At 38.5% G+C, this 18313-nt stretch overlaps 1 protein-coding gene across 2 annotated transcripts in view; it reads right to left on the bottom strand.

Moving 5' to 3' along the window:
- The window catches only part of nova2 (NOVA alternative splicing regulator 2), a 43186-nt gene extending 29542 nt beyond the window's left edge, over positions 1-13644 (bottom strand). The window contains exons 1-3 of one of the 2 annotated variants that reach the window (XM_057350410.1): positions 12855-13644; positions 8926-8988; positions 5508-5651 (exon numbers count right to left, since the gene is read on the bottom strand). In XM_057350410.1, the coding sequence (XP_057206393.1) occupies positions 5508-5651; positions 8926-8988; positions 12855-13011 (364 nt within the window). In that variant the 5' untranslated portion in view covers positions 13012-13644. The remainder of the gene's footprint in view (positions 1-5507; positions 5652-8925; positions 8989-12854) is intronic. The other variant, XM_057350411.1, reaches the window with a different exon arrangement.
- Positions 13645-18313: the final 4669 nt, after the last annotated feature.

Genomic DNA, 18313 nt, shown 5'->3' with positions numbered 1-18313 from the left:
CACACACACACACACACACACACACACACACACACACACACACACACACACACACACGCACACACACACACACGCACACACACACTAACACCTCCTCGGGCAGATGGGAGTCCAGTCTGTCTGCACCTCCCCCCACTCTTGAGCTGTGCCATCAACAATGTCAAAAGCTTCTATTGTCATTAAGAGTGGCCCACCACTTCTCATTGTCCAAGACAGTTCAGACCCATCACTGGCCATTCAAACAACTGGACATTTAATCACTCTTCCCCCCAAGCCCTCCTCCTGTTAACTTCATTCCATTACCTTTATGTTATTGTCCCAATGTTTCTGGACCCGCATGTTGGATGTTGGGATGCTGGTGGACCTAACAGGGTTCTTAACTAACTTAACCGCGTCAGAAGGTGTCATCGGAAAAACAGCAATACCAGATATAACCACCATAAACCAATTTGTATCACCATGGAAATCCTGGTCTGAACTGGTCTTTTCTACCTCTAAGGACAGGAACAGCCATAACTGCAGTGTCATATGTATCTTAAATCCTCAAGACAGAGATAAACACACACAACTCGCAGTCTAATGTGTGATGACAGTGGTATGAGTAATGCTCAGGATCCTACAGAGGTGGTTATACAAACCTAAGGAGAGACCCAGCTGGGTCAAACGGGATATTTTTAGCTCTCAAATCCAAGACCCTCCTTATCTGAATCCTCTATGCCGCCATCAGTCAAGCATAGCATGGTTATTGAAGTTCTAAGCCTTTTGCCTATAAGCTCTCGCCCACTTGGTGCCTGATCTAATGATGCAAAGTCTGATAGATGACGGACAGACCACGCTGCTCGGACCCTACAGGAATGCTGGATTAAAGGCTATCACATCTGCAAAACAGTTTACGTGTAGAGAATATGCTCATATATGGCATTCATTCTAAAGGCTGACATCCACTGAATTGTTTTCACAGTTTCCATGAGAAACTATTAAAACCATTCCGAATGTATTGTGTATGATAAGAAATATGTCAGTGCTTGTCTTAGGGAAAGAAAGGGTGCAAGAGTCTGTCGGCTATTTTCAGTCTCATTTATGCTGCATCTGCATTCGTAGAGCATTTTATCCAGCGTTCGATTAAAGAACCGAGCTCCCTATGCAGTGGCACGGCTGATCAATAGTGTTTATACTGAAGCCTTGTAGAGATGCATTTGAGATGGTGGTCGGACAACGGGGACTGGGGGGTAGAGGACTAGGCACCACTCCCATTGTCCAAAATTGATCCCTGGAATAAATTTGCAGTGTTCTATTAATGGGAGGTCCCTCTGAGGCTTTTCATTACAGCTGACGAAAAAGCCACACACATAACGGCAGCAAAAGTACAACACCCGAGAGGCGAAAGGAACGATGGGGGAGTTAATAGGAGACAGAGAGAAAGAAAGATGCGAGCTCAGATAAGGGTATGATGCCACGTTATAAAGGTTTTGATGATGAGAAAGGTTTAGTCACGCATAAATGGAAGCTGCCGGCTTCTGCGTCAGCACGCAAAGTGGGCAACGTGCTAATTATATCATGAATGTACTCTAGCATCTTCATTTTCGAGATCACTGTCCCATCATCGCCCTCACTAAGTGATTCTCTCTATATCGCTCTGTCTATGATGACTCTCGGGTCAGAGACGCTGTGGAAAGCGAGGTTCTTTTGTATGAAATGGTTGTGTGAGACTCAGGCACTGGCTGGCACCGAGCGTTAGCCACCACGGAGAATGACGTCACACGCCTGAAAAAGAAAACAAAGCCACAGGGATTAAGGGTACCTCGTCTCTCCTCCAGCGACCTTATCGCCAGACACTTATCCACAGCACAGATGCTAACCGAGACAATAAAGCTTTTACATGCTAGAGGAGTTAGCATGCATGCTACGCACAGTGTGAATTTTTCAGGCAGTTTTGTCACATACCCAACACAAGCCACAAACAAACACATGACAAAAATAGTCCGAAACTGTCATTTACAAGTCTGATAACATGCACGAACCTCAAAAACTCATTTGCGCACTCTTGACCTGGGTGGTACCTGGCTCAGTGGTTAGAGCGTGGCGCTAGCAACGCCAAGGTCATGGGTTCGATCCCAGGGATTGCACATACTTAGAAACAAAAAATGTATAGTATAATGCAATGTAAGTCTCTTTGGATAAAAGCATCTACCAAATGTGTTAATGTAATGTAAATGAGTTGTTCCAAATCATTGACTACCATAGTAGAAAAAATTAGAATGGAAGTCGAAAGTGCCCCAGAACTGTTTGCTTTCCTACATTCTTCAAAATATCTTCTTTTGTGTTCAACAGACCAAAGAAATGTATAAAGCAATTTTTCCTACAATGGTAGTCAATGGTGGCCAAGAACTGTTTGATTATAAGCATTTTTCCAAATATCTTTCTCTGTGTTCATCAGAACAAAGAAATATAAACAGATTTGGATTTCATTTTTGGGTGAACTGTTCCTTTAAGAATTCTCACAAAAAAAGTACCAGGATGGTACCATGGTACAGTGATGGTATCAGATGTAACATGGTATTCGCATGGTTCAAATGCCAAACTGTATTTCTATATTGATACTATATTTTTTTACAGATACCAATATGATTTTCAGATTTTTTTGTTTAGTGTTATTTATAGTTATTCAAAACTGCACTACACTGAAATCTTAAACTCACTTTTCATGTTATATACATTGTACATCATTGTATCTGCAATTTTATTCTTAGCTCAATCTGACATATTTGCATTTTCTGCGGTACATTTTGCATCTTTTTACAGACTTGCCTCTTTTCCCTAAAATATATTAATCTGAAATGTTTTTTGTAACAATTATTAGAATACCAATATTATAGGTATAGGTAAAATAGGTAAATAGGTATAGGCTGTTATAGGTAAAATACTGCAATATTTTCAAGCTCATATTTTTTTTCCATCTCTACAAATAAACATTGTCATGTCCAAAATTGAATTTGACAGAACAACACAATTGTTTTATTCTTGTCCATTACCAATAAAACTGAATGTGAACCTGAATGAGTACAATAACAAAAAACACAATAAACATACAGCAAACCATTTTTTTGCCCTCAGTTAGATATGTAATATTGTGACTTTTCATCTTTGGGCCAGAAAGCTTAAACCATAAGCAGATTACACGGCAGAGGAATCAGTAATGTTGATAATGTGTGTGGGGGGAGGGACGCTTTGCTCTCTGGGTATTAAACTCTGAAAACTGCAATCATGGTGCAGGATTAGGTGAACGCTTTAATATTCTGCTACATTCTGCTCTCGGAAACAAGGAGGCTCAGTGGTTTGGACAGGGAAATGTCAGAATGAACAGGGAACCTGAGAGGAAGACTGCTGGCAAATTACAAAGAGAGAGGATGATGAAACTCTCTAGACTCCTAAATGCTGTGAGAAAAGCCAGATAGCTTCATGTATTTCATTTATCTTTGGTGCTGTTGTTTCTTGCAAATGACTTTCTGGATTGAAATTTTCATAATTAAAAGACTATTTAACAGACATTTTTCGTGTTTTGACCTTCTATAAATTGACTATCTAGTCAATATTAAAGGAATAGTTCACCAAATTATTCTCACCCTCATGCCATTCAAGATGTACATGACAAATGGATTTGACATATTTATGTAAAATATTTGTTTGTGTTTAACTAAAGGAAGTCATATTTCTTGGATAGCATGAGGGTTCAAAAATTGAGAAAGGAGGAACTATGCTTCTAACAAAACATTAATTTAACTTTTAATAATATAAGGAATATTTTGTCTTTAAAATAATATTTTCACACAAATATTTCGACGAAAGGAGAATTATCACCATTCAGAACAAATTTGTGAAGATTAAACATAGAAATAAAGTCTTAGTATTCAACCAGTTTCTTCTTGAGCCGATTTCGAACCAAAATTCAAAACTCAAAAAATAAAATAAATAAATAAACACAAGCACACAGAACAACTATATTATTGCATACGGACCCAGATGTGGATACATTTAAGGCTCATCCTAACCGATTTTTATTTTTACAGTCCACCGATTCTTATTTTTACAGTCCACAGACAGACACTGAATCAGACTCCTTGTGATGGTGTCTTTAAGATGGAGCAGTGTACTTTACAGATTCAAGGTCGTTGTAAAATATGGCTGCTGCCCAATAAATGCTGGAGGGGCTATTTTTAGAGAAAAGACAACTAATAAATCCAGTCTGTTGAAATAATGGATGCTACACTGTCTCGGGGCAGTTCTGCTTTGTCCAGAATTAAAAGCCAGCGTGGCTTTTTATCTCATATTAATCAGAGACGGTCTGTTTGGATATGTGATACGGACCCCTAAAACAGTTTAGATGTTTGGATATACCAGACACCCAAAAGTTCCCCCTTCCTCACTGTGAGAGAAGCACAGCAGGTGGATCTTTTCACTTGCACCCTAGCTCAAGCTAATTTCCATACAGATGCCCCCTTGACTGGAGAGGAAGACCCCCCCCCATTAAGCGGCCATACAACCTACTAAACCAACGGCAACTACTGCCTTTCCCAAAATCCTCCTCTGTGTGTCTTGGAGAAAATCTCTCTTTCCCTCTCTCACTGTTTCTCCTCACCCGTAATGCAATAGCCTTCTCAAGCCCCCGCTCTAGACATTGGAGCACACAAGGTTGCCAAAACTAATGAAAGGGGGTGGGTAGGAGGAGTCTCGCATTTGGCATCTGCGGTTGCCCATCGCTCTATGCTCTGTCCCAAGCAGAAAGGGACAGAGGTGCCCTGTTGGACGTGCCAGCCATGGGAGGATGAGCAAATCACACAAAGCTCTTTTAAGTAAGAGCCCATAAGGCCCCCACCCCTTCTCGCTTCCTCACCCTGTTCTTAAAAACATCTGAAAGAATTCCAACACAGCTCACAAAAATGATCTCTCAGCTTCATCCTGGATAAACGTTACTGAAAGATTGATTTCAAGCATTTTATCAGCATCCGTTCAGAATTATATGAATATAATCATCTCTGAATTCTATACATACGTTCATGCATTTGGCAGACACTTATACTGTAAGTGTCAATCAGTTCACGCATTGCCTGTGAATCGCGACTTTGACATTGCCATTTCAACGCTTCACTCTTTGAGCAACATGCTTGCTTGCAAGTATTTCGGCCCGCTTTTCCTCACTTGATCTGCCACGCTGTGCAACCTGAGCTCTGATAAAGGCCATATGGTGTGGCCACACGCCCAAAGGTGACAGCTTCCCATTTGATTCCCATTAGGAACACATCCCAATGACTGAAAAAAGGGGTACCCTTTCTAATGTATTACTGAGGACCAAATACACGGATTAATCATGCTACAAAGTAACTACATGTGCTATTAATTGTGTGCTGTTTAACGGTGACCTCACAAGCTGAGCATGGTGGAGCTGTGCAGTAAACAAGAAGAGTTTTCTGTATGTTCTGTTTAAGGCTGTCTGGAAGTAAGAGACTTACCTGGGTAGAAGTCTTTGGATTTGGACAGTTTGATGGTGGCCCCTGTTTCTTTCTGTAGCTGGACAATGGTCTGACCACCCTTGCCAATAATGGAGCCTGCGGCGTAGCTTGGAATCAGCACCTTTAAGAAATATTCACCCTCCTCTGGAGATAGAAAAAAGAAGACATTTTTAAACAAGACAAAAAATGAAAACGGCATCCACTCAATAAAAAATTCAGTCACCTGTCATCTTGCATATCGCTGCTGTCCTTCCGAAACCTTGTATCGCCATATTTCGTTATTTTTATAAATCATTACTACACCCTTTATGATTTTCAATGCATTTTTGCAAATGTCTAACCAATGTAAAGTATTAAAAAGTGCTTGTCGATAGTATTTAAACATTTAATAAGTACAATGTTTCTTCCATTTCCTGAAAACAGCGACATCCAAAGTTTCGGAAGGACAGCGACGATATGTAACCTGTGTGTAAATACATATAAGCACATACACAAATGTGTGTGCGTGTTTTTTAGATAAGGAAACGGAAAATAATAAATAAAATTATGTCAGTCATAGGTCTGGACACATGACTAAAACAATGTTTAAAAACCTTCAAAGTGACCTTAAAATCATCCAGTCTAAAGCAAGAACCTTAAATGTTTGTTTTGGTGACAAATATAATATATCTTATATAGCTTATAATATATCGACATAAACTAACATTTTAATTGATTTTTTTCTAATGAATAACAAGTTAGCCAGAGAGTGAAAGACAACATGGAAACTCCTACAAGACTGTTTCAAACATCCCAGGTGGCACCTCGGGAAGTTTGCTGAGAGAATGCCCAGAGTGTGCTGAGCTGTAATCCAGGCTTGAAGAATATAAAATGTTTGTTTTAGTCACAACACATTTTGCTTACATTTTTGACATTTTTCAGTTTTCAGGATATTACTGTTACTCTAGAATAAAGTAATAAAGATTATAGGTGTATCCAAACGTTTGACTTTTAATGTAAATAGGTATTAAGATTTATATATAGCTATGTATATAGGATATACTGTATATAGCTATACTACCCATTTGTCAGTAGGGTAAAAATAAGCACTAGTTCAAATACTTATCAAAAACCTCCTATAGTTCTCTTGTTGGGGGCAATGAAGGCAAACGCTGCATTATAAAATAAATGTCCAGGAGGTAAAATAATGTTAGCCTTCCTGTACAGACTGTAGATTAACAATAACTTGGTAGCTTTAATGCTAAAAGCATAAGAAAATGAAAATATTGTCTAAAGTAAGTGTCAATCAATAGCTATAAATACAAACGCTATAGAGCAAAACTGGTAAGAAATAACAGCAGCAAAGAACTACAATACCACCATAACAAAAACGGTTGACTATTAAGATGAACACTGAATCACAAAAACTGAAGTTAAATAAAGCAGTCAAGGGCAAAACAAAACGGTAAAGCAGGTTAGTGAGAGAGAAATTTGTTAGTTACGTAAGCAGTAAAGGTCAAGAATGAGGGTACACTTTGTTAAACACATCAATCAACGTGCTCAATTTTAAGAATACATAAGACTCAATTTTAATGTAACTATTTAGTTGTCTATTCTAATTTATAATAGATTTTACAATCAGCAGATATTACATGCTGTATATAATATAGTACAAGACATCCTGATTTAACGTCCCTATTGAGGAAGGTCAACGAAGGTTTTGCTAAAAGTGGAGCAGCGGTGGGACGTTACAGCGCTTTATCTTTAGTTGTGCTCTACCTGTCTGCTGCATATCCAGGTCAGCAGAAGCACAGCACTCATGGCCCCTGCACCACGACTTTAACATGACATTGTATCCCTCTGCCTGGGCCGCTTGGGTACGCGCTTAATATTCCACCGCAATTAATCTGTGTCGGCTCCCAGAAGATGGGCGCTTTAGATTAGACTGTTATTCTGGAGGAGCAGTTTATCTTGTCAGGCTAAGCTAAACTACACGCGTCTGCAGTCTAATGCCGATGGTACTGTAAAAAGAGATACGGTGAAATGAAAGTGAGGCTGCGTGGAGTATTAATTATAGCGAGCAGCTGAAAAAACAACACCGGGTCGACAACGGCAATGACAGCGAGGATGTATGGCATGATTTGGTTGAAGGCCCGGCTTAACTGTATCACTGACAAAGTAATGACATGTCTTTCGTTACATGTGAGCCAAATTAAGAATAGTGTCAGTGTACTGTTAACAAGATGGCCATCACAGAGCGAATCATTTCGACCGGAAATCAATGAGAGGGTTAGTAATAAAAGGGTGTAGGAAGGTTATTGGCTTGACTCATGAATATTAATCAGGTGTTGTCATGTTCAACCAATTGTACTGTACTCTTAAAAGGCAGGTAGGCGCTTGCCATGGTAGAATAATTGCGTACTGCCTGAGAGTTTGTTCAGTCCGCTTGAACTGTTGGTCGTCGTTTTATGCAGCTAAGTACAATTTACAATTTCAATAATAATTTTCATAATTTCACAAAAAGCGATTTGGTGTGTTAAGGGGTGACACAAGTTTCTTTAAGTGGTACGTTAAATGTCTCCCTCAATTCTAAGTCTCTGAATATTAATACTGCGGATTAACTGCAGGTTAACATTGAGCTTTAGTATAAGTTTAACAGCGTTTTAACAAGACAATCTTCTTCTGCTAATCTCATTACAATAGCAGGCAATGGAGCTGGAAGCATAATGAAGAAGATCTCAGACTAAACTCAATACCACAAGGTTAAGCCGTTCATGCACAAGAAACTAGACTGAAATTATTGGGTCATAAATAAAGGACTCACTAACACCTCTAAATGAAAAGTCCTGATTTTCACTCGCATGCTAAATATTGTCATTGCATTCACACATTATAAACAGTCGGTATTAAACCGGGTCTACTGAGTACTACAGATCCATGCCTTTCTGCAATGACCCAGATTTCTCTCCGAGCTAAGACTGTCCTCCTTTTGATTCGGATGAGTCTAAATTTAACCTTGATTAATATGGTGCGACTTCATAAATAATGTGTATCATGCATACATAAGTATTCTCTCTTCAAGGGCATCTAACATAAACTGGACATAAATTGGATGAGGGGCTGAGACAAGTTTTTTTTTTTGCATTTGACAGTGTTGCATACACTAATTTGTTTAACACATTGAAAACATGACATATTTTTCAAGCATCGCATTTTCATTATGTTAAAGATTTGATAAAAGTTCATTACGGGCAGAACAGTTTTACCATTTTACAAAACATTGTATGATATGAGAGAAGTATGGCTGTTTCATGAGTGAAAACAACTTCCAAAAAAAAAGAATAAAGAAAGGAGGAAAGAAAGATAAGAATTAAAGGTAGACTCTTGTTTGCTGATAACAAGATCTGTATGTGATTTGGCAGAGAATTAAACAAATTACCGTGAAATCCGACAAAATCTGATGAAAATGGTGGATCATGGATGGCCGCATGGTTGCATCGCTCTAAAAGAATGTGAATGACAAAATTAATTTTTGTGGAAAAGTCAGGAATATAAACAAAACAATGTGAAGCACAGCTCACGCCTGCAACAGAACAATTACAGAGTCTACCTTCAAACTTCCTGCTCTAATACAACATATTTGTAAATGCTGACCAGCTTCCTTTGACGTCATGGATAAAGATACTGGGGAAACAGTCTGAACTTATTTGATACACTTTTACTTCTTGCACTGTTAGAATAGACATTTAAAGGTTTTACTTGTGTAACGAGAAATTCTGTGTTTCTTTCCCTTAAAAAATGGTCGAGAAGCACAACGTCTCTACAGCCCAAGTGTGGACCAACCTTTTTCCTGTCACTTTTGTCAACACAAAGCCCTGGCTGAGAAAATGAGTGGATTACGCTGCATGTGTATCCGTAACGGTGCCTTTGAGGGAAACGGGCCCAACCTACCACTCCCATCGAGCTATAGAGGGAACAAAACAAGAACACGTTGGTACGCTTGTATTTTCCCTCCAGGACCATAACATTAAGTCTTGTCTGGCTTATATGAGTATGCATGTATTATATGTATGTGTACTAAACTCACTGAGAAGTCAGTGTAATTAATACGAAAGCCCAAATGGGTATTACTTATAATAAACCAGTGGGTGTAAACAAAATCATTGGTTGCTAGAGGCTCCCAAGAGAGCATTGGTCCAGAAAAAGCAACAACAGCATGAGGATTGACGCTTCAAATCCTGAGAGCTTTTGTTGGGGGGGGGTTATGGGCTAACAAACCAGACTATAGCCAAAAAAGCAATAAAGGCAAATATAGCACCCTTAATCTGGATAAGAGCGTGAGAGAGGAAAGAGACTTCTTCATTTGCTTTTGTATCCGTCACTCACACCAGACTTATACTGCATTAGATTTGGGACTCATCATTGGTTTGGAGAGCGTTTGTGGTTAGGCATAACACACAAGCATCTAATTTTAGTGAAGTGATGAAAGGACCACTTTCTCCGCTCGGCTGTCCAAGCAACTGCCTGACCAAAATGGCTTCCGATATAAACACTGTACTAGGATTCAATTCGCGATTTCCGCCGCGTGAGCAATTCACAGCATGTGGCATGCTTTGTTCTAATAAGCGTGAAAGCTTGAAGAGGAGGTTAGATCTTTCCTTTTCGCATCGCTTTTTGCTCCCCATTCATCTCATCCATATTCATCGAAGGTCCCATCCTCCATTCCATGGCAGACGAGACAGCCAAGCAAATTATCCAATGTGGGGCCGCCTTTCACACCGCCCTCCCACAACCCCGCCATTCTGCGTGAGACTTTTTTTCTTTGACGCAGTGCTTTAAAGAAGAAAACGAAGCAGCGCCCCCGCCGTTTTGAACTGATCGAACAGAAGTCAACATGGGATGAATGGATAATCAATCGCCCAACCGATGATAGATGACAGAGATGGGGGTGGAGAAGAAATGATCACCCGACCAAGAGCTACAATTATAGGTGCAACAAACTACGGGGTAGAACGCATAGCACTGTTAACATAATTCTTTTGAGCCTATCAAAACAACCATATTGAAATCTTTGTGCTCAATCTGAAAGCTGGTGGGAGTAGTGCATTGTGGGATGTGACTGATCGTGCTGGGCCACAGCACCAAATCAGTTATTTGTCCCCATTTACTGTCTGAGAGGGTGGAGGTGAATCTTCAAACACAACTGGCAGATCATGTTTATGTAACATCCCCTTCTAAGACAGATCCTGAGCCTATTCTCTCATCATGCGCGCTACAGCAAGTGAATCTAAAAAATAAGGCTATTTGGGTGATAAACAGCATCCAAAAATGTCACGGTACAGTGAAAAAACACAGGATTCTACAAACACGTTGATGTTTTCTTGCTGCCTTACGAGGGTCGCAGTCCCTTTACGCCATCCAGCTAGGACATCTGTATCTCCTAAAACAACCCTAAAAGATATCTGTAAATGGATGAGCGGTCCCGTGCCAGTCCATCCATTTACAAAATTAAAACATTACATCTTACGAGACGGCTAAGGAAAGCGGAGAGAGGCTCTTTCGTAAAAGTTGAAATAGGTTGCTGCCTTAATGATCAACTGACAGGAAAATGTTTCTCGTTTTCGACCCAACTGGCTTTCATCATTCTTTCCAAAACTTTGTTTTTTAGACATTATTTGTCATCGACACATTCTGACTCTCAGTAAATAGGGAGAACTAACAAATTTATAAACAGCAAATCAGGTATTTTATAAATATTATAAGAAAACAAATCGACATTTTATTGTTTAAATCATGGAAAAATATTCTATACTGGATTAGTTTTGTGTTTTCTAAATATTTTAATCATTTAACATAATATTTTTTACAGATTCATATTAACCTGATCAATGCTATATATTTCTACCTGCTGGTGTCTAAATATAAAGCACAAAAGCTAAAAGTACCTTCCTATCCGTGTCCATTACTTAAGTAGTGTTGTTTTCGAAAAAAGCATCTGTTGATGAATGTAGTTCACTACTTTTCACAACACTCGATTTAATGTAAAACAAAAATTTTGGCTTTAACATTTTTTTGTTAATACTAGCTAAGTAGAACAACAATAGTTCATACGTATGATAAAAAGAAAGTCAAACAGTTGACTAATATGAAAACCCACAGTACTGTAAATATACAAATTACATCAAATAAATAACCCATTTCAACACTTTAAACTGCTCAGTAAATGAATTCCGGTGAAGGCTACCCTAGATCTCTGTAGCAAAATCATTTCATTTGAGCAAATGGATGAAGTGCAGGTTATGCCTCCCACGGGTCCAGCATGCTTCTTCCTCCTGACAATTCATAAGGCTTTCTGCATTGATTCTTTTACATGTAAACATCCACCAATCACTTAATTTATGGACTGTTATTATAGGATAAGAAATAAATATAATTGTTTTTTTATTTTTTGAATGGCAGTTTAGTAAACAAAAAATGCTTTGGTAGCAGGCTCATTTCTATTGCATCTGAAGGAAACAAAATATAAGCACTAAAATATTGGTGAGACTACAAGACAGTAATTCAATGCAATGAAATGTGTGATGCTGATAGTGAACGCAGGTGATTTGTGGAGTACGCCAAATGTGTCAACACGTCTAGGCCATGCTTTTTTAACAATTACTGAGTAGCCTGTATTTAACATTAAATCTGGAATGTTATAATGATCCCTAAAACTACAGACATCGCATTAATGTAATTTTTTTATTTATTATTCAAAACTATAACGTTTAAGACCAAATTTCAAAATAAAAGAGTCACCGGACCAAAACGCAAGGTCATGTGCGGTGATGGCAAGGATGCGTCTAAACGCACGAGCCATGTTTTCCGACGATTGAGTACGTGCACGCTATATTAATTTAGCAATAAACGACCTCTTTATCCCATACTTGTAAGTCTTTAACTTGAGAAGACTGTGGATGCGTCTCTTACAAACGACTTTCGCTGTTGTGCTACATCCGTAAACATACAGGCGGTCACGGACATCAATTTAGAGCAACTTAAAATGGACGAAGAATATATTTTTTAATATTATATATATATATTCTTTGATGTTTTACAAGCTCTGAGATAGCCTAATGGTAAAGCATAGCCACTTTCGATTTTACTCTAGATCAACATGGTCATGTTTGGCTCACGGTGGGATGCTGCGTTAGAAGAAAAAAAAGACCTGCCGTTGACAACCATTGTTTTTATCCTCAACTTGTATATATCCTAAACATAGTTGCGTGTTTAGAAAGAATCGCATTATGTTTCAGATGTCTCGTGCGACCATTTACATAGTTTTTGGGGAGGCATTCGCGTGTTTGATAATGCCCAAAATAGCCTTACCTCCTGTGTTTGTGCGTTTTGTGCTGCTGGCCTCCGTCGGGGTCTCCAGGGGTCTTTTGCGGGAATCGGGGGGATCAGACTCCATGTGCGGCTGTTGATTGTGATGATGCGGACTGGAGAAAATCCCGTTTTGCTGCACTGCCCCACCGGCCATCATTTTTATAAAGAAGCTTTAGACGTCTCTCCTATGCACGATGCGTATTTGATATGGTGTTTCAAAATGCGAAACCACGATGATGTTGATGTGTGGGGTGCGTCGATGTGGTTGCGATCCTCCGTCAAAACACCGTAAGACCACACCGAGTATTCGCAGTAGCGCAGATACAGAATTAAAGACGCATCGATATCCAGTGCCTCGGTTATGTTCAGGACGTACTGATACTTTCAAATGATGTGATAAACGTCCTCACCCGCGGCGAGTTATTCCCTTTAAATATCAAACAGCGCTCTTTGATGGCGCTCTCCTCGTGAAAAGGACTTATGACCTCAATGGTCGGCAAAACTAAAAAGATTCAGTAGCCTACTAAAAATGAGTAACTTACGCGAAGAATAAATAATGACGGGAAAATGTACAAGAGGTGAACGAAAAATCAGCGTTCAATCGGATCCTCGGATCCCGCATGCAGGTGGATAAACCTTGCAGTTAGAAAGTGAAGATGGTGTTGAATAGAGTCCAGGGAAGAGACGTGCAATGACTGGAGATGCAATGTTTTTTTGTAGGCTCTGACTCGGAGATGCTGCAAACTTGCTTTCAGAGCATCTTTGCGCGTTACTGCTGGAGCGCAGAGCGACGGGTGACGTCATGTGGAGCCCAATCTACAGCTGTCAAATGCAAGAAACCTACACGCCCACCTCGAACTGTGATTGGACGATATTTGATTTTTCTCATGCAATGCAAAGTATAAAGGCTTGTTCGACTTGATGCGGCGCCGCAAGATCCGACAGGCGGATGACATCGAAGTACCGCGAGAACGATTCGAAAAACCATTAAAAGTTTGCTGTCGAATCGCTCTCGCGGTACTTTGATGTCATCCGCCTGTCGGAACTTGCAGCGCCGCATCAAGTCGAACAAGCCTATTAATCCTGTGTATCACATGACAATGCAGGAGGAGGTGAGAGCATCATTGTAAAATAATCGCAGGCATACATAAATAAAAGTCGTGCTTAGAAATACGCATGCAATTTACAATCATTAAACCGTCTTTACTATTATACGGTTTTTATGTTTTTAGTTATTTTGGTTTTATTGTTTTGTTGTTCTTACCTAGTGCGTAATTAATTTAACTGCTTTTTATTCTATTTGAACAGTTCTAAAACCTGAAATATGATAACTGAAGTTTATGCAACTGTAGATATAGGCTACAACAAAAAATTACCTCCTTGAACAATGCACCTGCAACAAAATGGTAGAGACAAAACATGTTCTTTCCCTATTATTCCTTTAAGGAATATACTCCAAAAACACTGACACACACTGACTGTGTCAACACAGACCAAGAGAAAAGCACTTCTCTTGTTTTTATTTCAGATTCGCATCAAATCTGCATTAGGCTGCACACAAAGAGCCACCTCACACAATTTCACATTTTTATGAAAAAATCAGCAGTTAGCCAGCATCTTCTGAAATACATAGACCCATGCTCAGTGCGTGTAGGTATCTATCTGCCAAAATAGTCCTGACTCAGTACTACTGAGACATTTGGCTTTTATTTACTGAGAGTAAAATAACAACATGAGATACCATAAAACAGTTAATTTAAGTCTAGCCGTCCATGAAATCTTTTCAATGTGAAAATTTAAGTTGCTTTGTTTATTCTATCAAACACTAGTGAAGCTGTTACTTCCTTCAATAAATGGAGTGATTATTGTATTAAGACTAACAAAGGCTTTACACTAGCTGTGGAAGGTCACTGCGGTGTGCACTTCCATGGTTCCACAATTTAGGGTTGATGGGGTGGTATTGGGGATTGGCATAAACAGACGAGTGTTTAACAGCGTGTTCATAAACACTCATCTGAAATCTGCAATTACAGAGGCAAATGGCTGCAGGTAGTTGCCATGGAGAAAAAAAAGCACATCTAAAGCATATACAGTATAGTATACTGAGCAGCATGAACTACATGCATAAAGCAAATACATTTTGCTTATTTATATCAAGTACAGAATTACTAAAAAAACTGATTATGTTTTATAAATCCATATTTATGCACCAAGGATGCCTATTTATACCACACAAAATCACATTCTGTTTACTGGTAAAACATTTCACGCAAATGTACATTTTGGACAGATGGCTGTAGCTAAACCTCTCCATTACAGCAATATGGGTTTTTGAGCTTTCACATAAACCCGTGCAGTTTTCCCCCCTCTGTCACAGCGCTGAAAGGGTGATATCTAGTCGTGGATGACTTTCAATGCATAACACCCTCCCCCACGCTATGCACATTGTTTGAAGAGGGGACCCCATCTGCCCCCTTCTCTATATGAGCACCCACACTATTGTTTCTGTACCTCGCAGAGAAAACCATTAAGAACTAGCTGGACTGCACAACATATGGCATTCAATTTCACATTTATTTACGAGCAACAACACGGCAGCGTGCAGGTTTTAAACTAAGGTATTTGATAATTCATCTGGCATAAACTGGCTTTGTTTGGAGTAATTATCAAGTTGTTGTTACAAACACCAGCAATAAACACAAAGAAAATGCTTCCCCAAACATACTTGTCTTAAACAGAATAATAAATATGGAATGATTTATCTCTTTAAATAGGTACATTTTAAGGCATTTCCTTTTCATTTATCATTTTAGTTATTCAATTAAATGTACAATGGCTGCACATATGCTTGTATTTCAATTACCATACTTACACACTTGGGTATTCTGGAGCGTGTGTTGGCTGTCTTCCTCTATGTCTTATATATATCTATAGTATTAAAATATCAGAATTATAAAACCAAAAACCATAGGAAAAATCTTGCGGGTGAATTGTGGAAACAGTCAAAAAGTGAGCTGGTCCCAAAAACCAGGTTCTTTGTTCCCTCTCTACATTTAAACCTATAAAGGCTTAGTGTAGACTAGAAAGATTTTGGACATTTTTTTGTTTTGTTTTGTTCCTAACCCTAAATACAGATTTAACTATTTATTTTTTAATTAAGATGTTTTTAAATGTCGGTATTTAAAGTAAAATTATGTACATCACAAAATACATTATTTGCATAATAAACACTATGCATTAAACATTTATATATATATTATATTAGTAAATTAGCATGAATACATCTGATTTAGAAACTTAAAAACAAATACAAGCTTGGATATAAAAACAATTAAGAAACGTTTTATTTATTGTATGTGAGGCAGTAAAGCAGTAGAGGTTGCAACGTTACTGTCCTCTTGTGGCAATATGTTAGAGTCGCATTAGAGTAATTTTATTTAAGTAATAGTACAAATGAATGACACTAGAGGGCAGTAGTCTCACAGCCTGGGACTGAATACATTTTAATTTAACTGCTTATCCGCAGTTTTCACCTCAGCGCTTCCAGGTATTTTCTATCCTTTAAGATTATGACAGTAAAGCTAATTTTGACTGATTGCAATACTGATCTATGAAACCATTCATTCATTTTCGTTAATAACCTTTTTTTTCATACTTTTGTAAACATCTTGATTTAAAGGAAAAGTTCACCTCAAAATCAAAATTGTGATTTTTTTTACTCACTCACATGACGTTCAAAATGTTTTAAGACCTCCCGGTGTCTTCGGAACACAAATAAATATATTTTAGGAATATCCGAGAGATTTCAAGGCCTCCTCATAGACATCATGGTTATAGTTGTTGTCAAGGTCCAGAAAAGTACATCCCGTCATAGTGGCTTTTTTGAAGCGATGAGAATACTTTATGTGCAAAATACATAAACTTAAAAAAAGAATGCTTGAATCGATATATTCTCCTCTGTCATGCGCCATGGTGCATTCGGCGCACAAACCGAATGCGCATGCGTCGAAGTGCTCTCGTGAACGCGCACCATAGACTGACAAAACAGGAGAATATATCGATTAAAGTCGTTATTTTGGTTTGTTTTTCTCACATAAAGTATTCTCGTGGCTTCAAAAAAATTAAATAGAGCCACTATGAGCGGCTGGACCAATTTAACAATGTCTTTAGTACTTTTCTGGACCTTGACAACAACTAGGTTATAGTTGTTGTCAAGGTCCAGAAAAGTACTAAAGACATGATGTCTACGAGGAGGCCTTGAAATCTCTCGGATGTCTCTAAAATATCTTTAGTTGCGTTCCGAAGACGCCGGGAGGTCTTAAAACATGTTGAACGTGGGCGACTAAAAAATAACAATTTTGATTTTTAGGGTGAACTTTTCCTTTAATGATTTAAGAATCTAATGCAAGTAGGCCTACCTGTTGTAAATGCTACATCAGGATGGACTTTAACCTTGCTTTTGGTTTAACATTTGGTTAAGTAACGGATGTTTTACAAACCTGATCAAGGTCTGTTTTGCGAGAATGACCTGTATTATACTGTATTATACAGTTTATTAGAGGGCTAGAAGTAAATAAAAAAATGGAAATGAAATACTGATTTGATTATTTATTTGAAATATATTATGAATAACGTTTTTGTTCTATTGCTGGACAACTTGAAGCAACACTGTACCCATGTATTAAAACGTTTGTTTACGCTACATTGCGTAAAACGATAAGCATCACTAGTACTGTTTTCAAACTGGTGTACGCATAGCACAATGCTAATAACAAAGTAAAATAAATAGTATGTTTTAGGGTGAAGCCCTGATGTTCGTAATTTATTCACATTAACTGGACGCCTTCAATTCTGACTCGATTCTCTGCCACACCTGCAATTTCCGAAGAACCTTACCTTCGGATTTCATGATCCGTCCAATGTCACACCCCGCCAGAGCACTGTATGGCAGTGTGTTGTCTTCGCGCCTTCGTCAATCCCACAATCCTTTTCGAGAGCGTGACGCCTGGAAAATTAAACCGTCATGAAGAATTGTGAAAACTCACAATTGTCAAGCATTTTGATTATTTTTATTGGTTAATAATGACGAATGTAGTTTCATGTATATCGAGTTATTAATTTTGAAATACTCAAATAAATATAAATATAGGGCGGTCTTGCTCGATCCAAGATGGCGGCAACGTTGAAGTACGATTATGTGGCTAATGCGTTCTCTGCGTATACTGCTACAACAACGCATATTATTATCTACAAACGGTGAATTTATGCGCTGCACGGATTTAATATTATTATACTAACGTTATATAGTATAGGACAATATATGCCATATTAATAGTATATTTTGTGTGGCTGTATGAGTGTACAAACAGAATGGGATTAAACAGAAGGGTGATAATATTATTCCTATTCCCATAGTTTGGGGGAGTTTCCCATAGATATGGCAACCTCGACTGAAAGAC

This window comes from Triplophysa rosa, linkage group LG14, assembly GCF_024868665.1.
Source record: "Triplophysa rosa linkage group LG14, Trosa_1v2, whole genome shotgun sequence".
In the NCBI taxonomy this organism is placed as follows: domain Eukaryota; kingdom Metazoa; phylum Chordata; class Actinopteri; order Cypriniformes; family Nemacheilidae; genus Triplophysa; species Triplophysa rosa.
The sequence above is the reverse complement of the archived record's forward strand: the minus strand, read 5'-3'. Positions and strand labels throughout refer to the sequence as shown.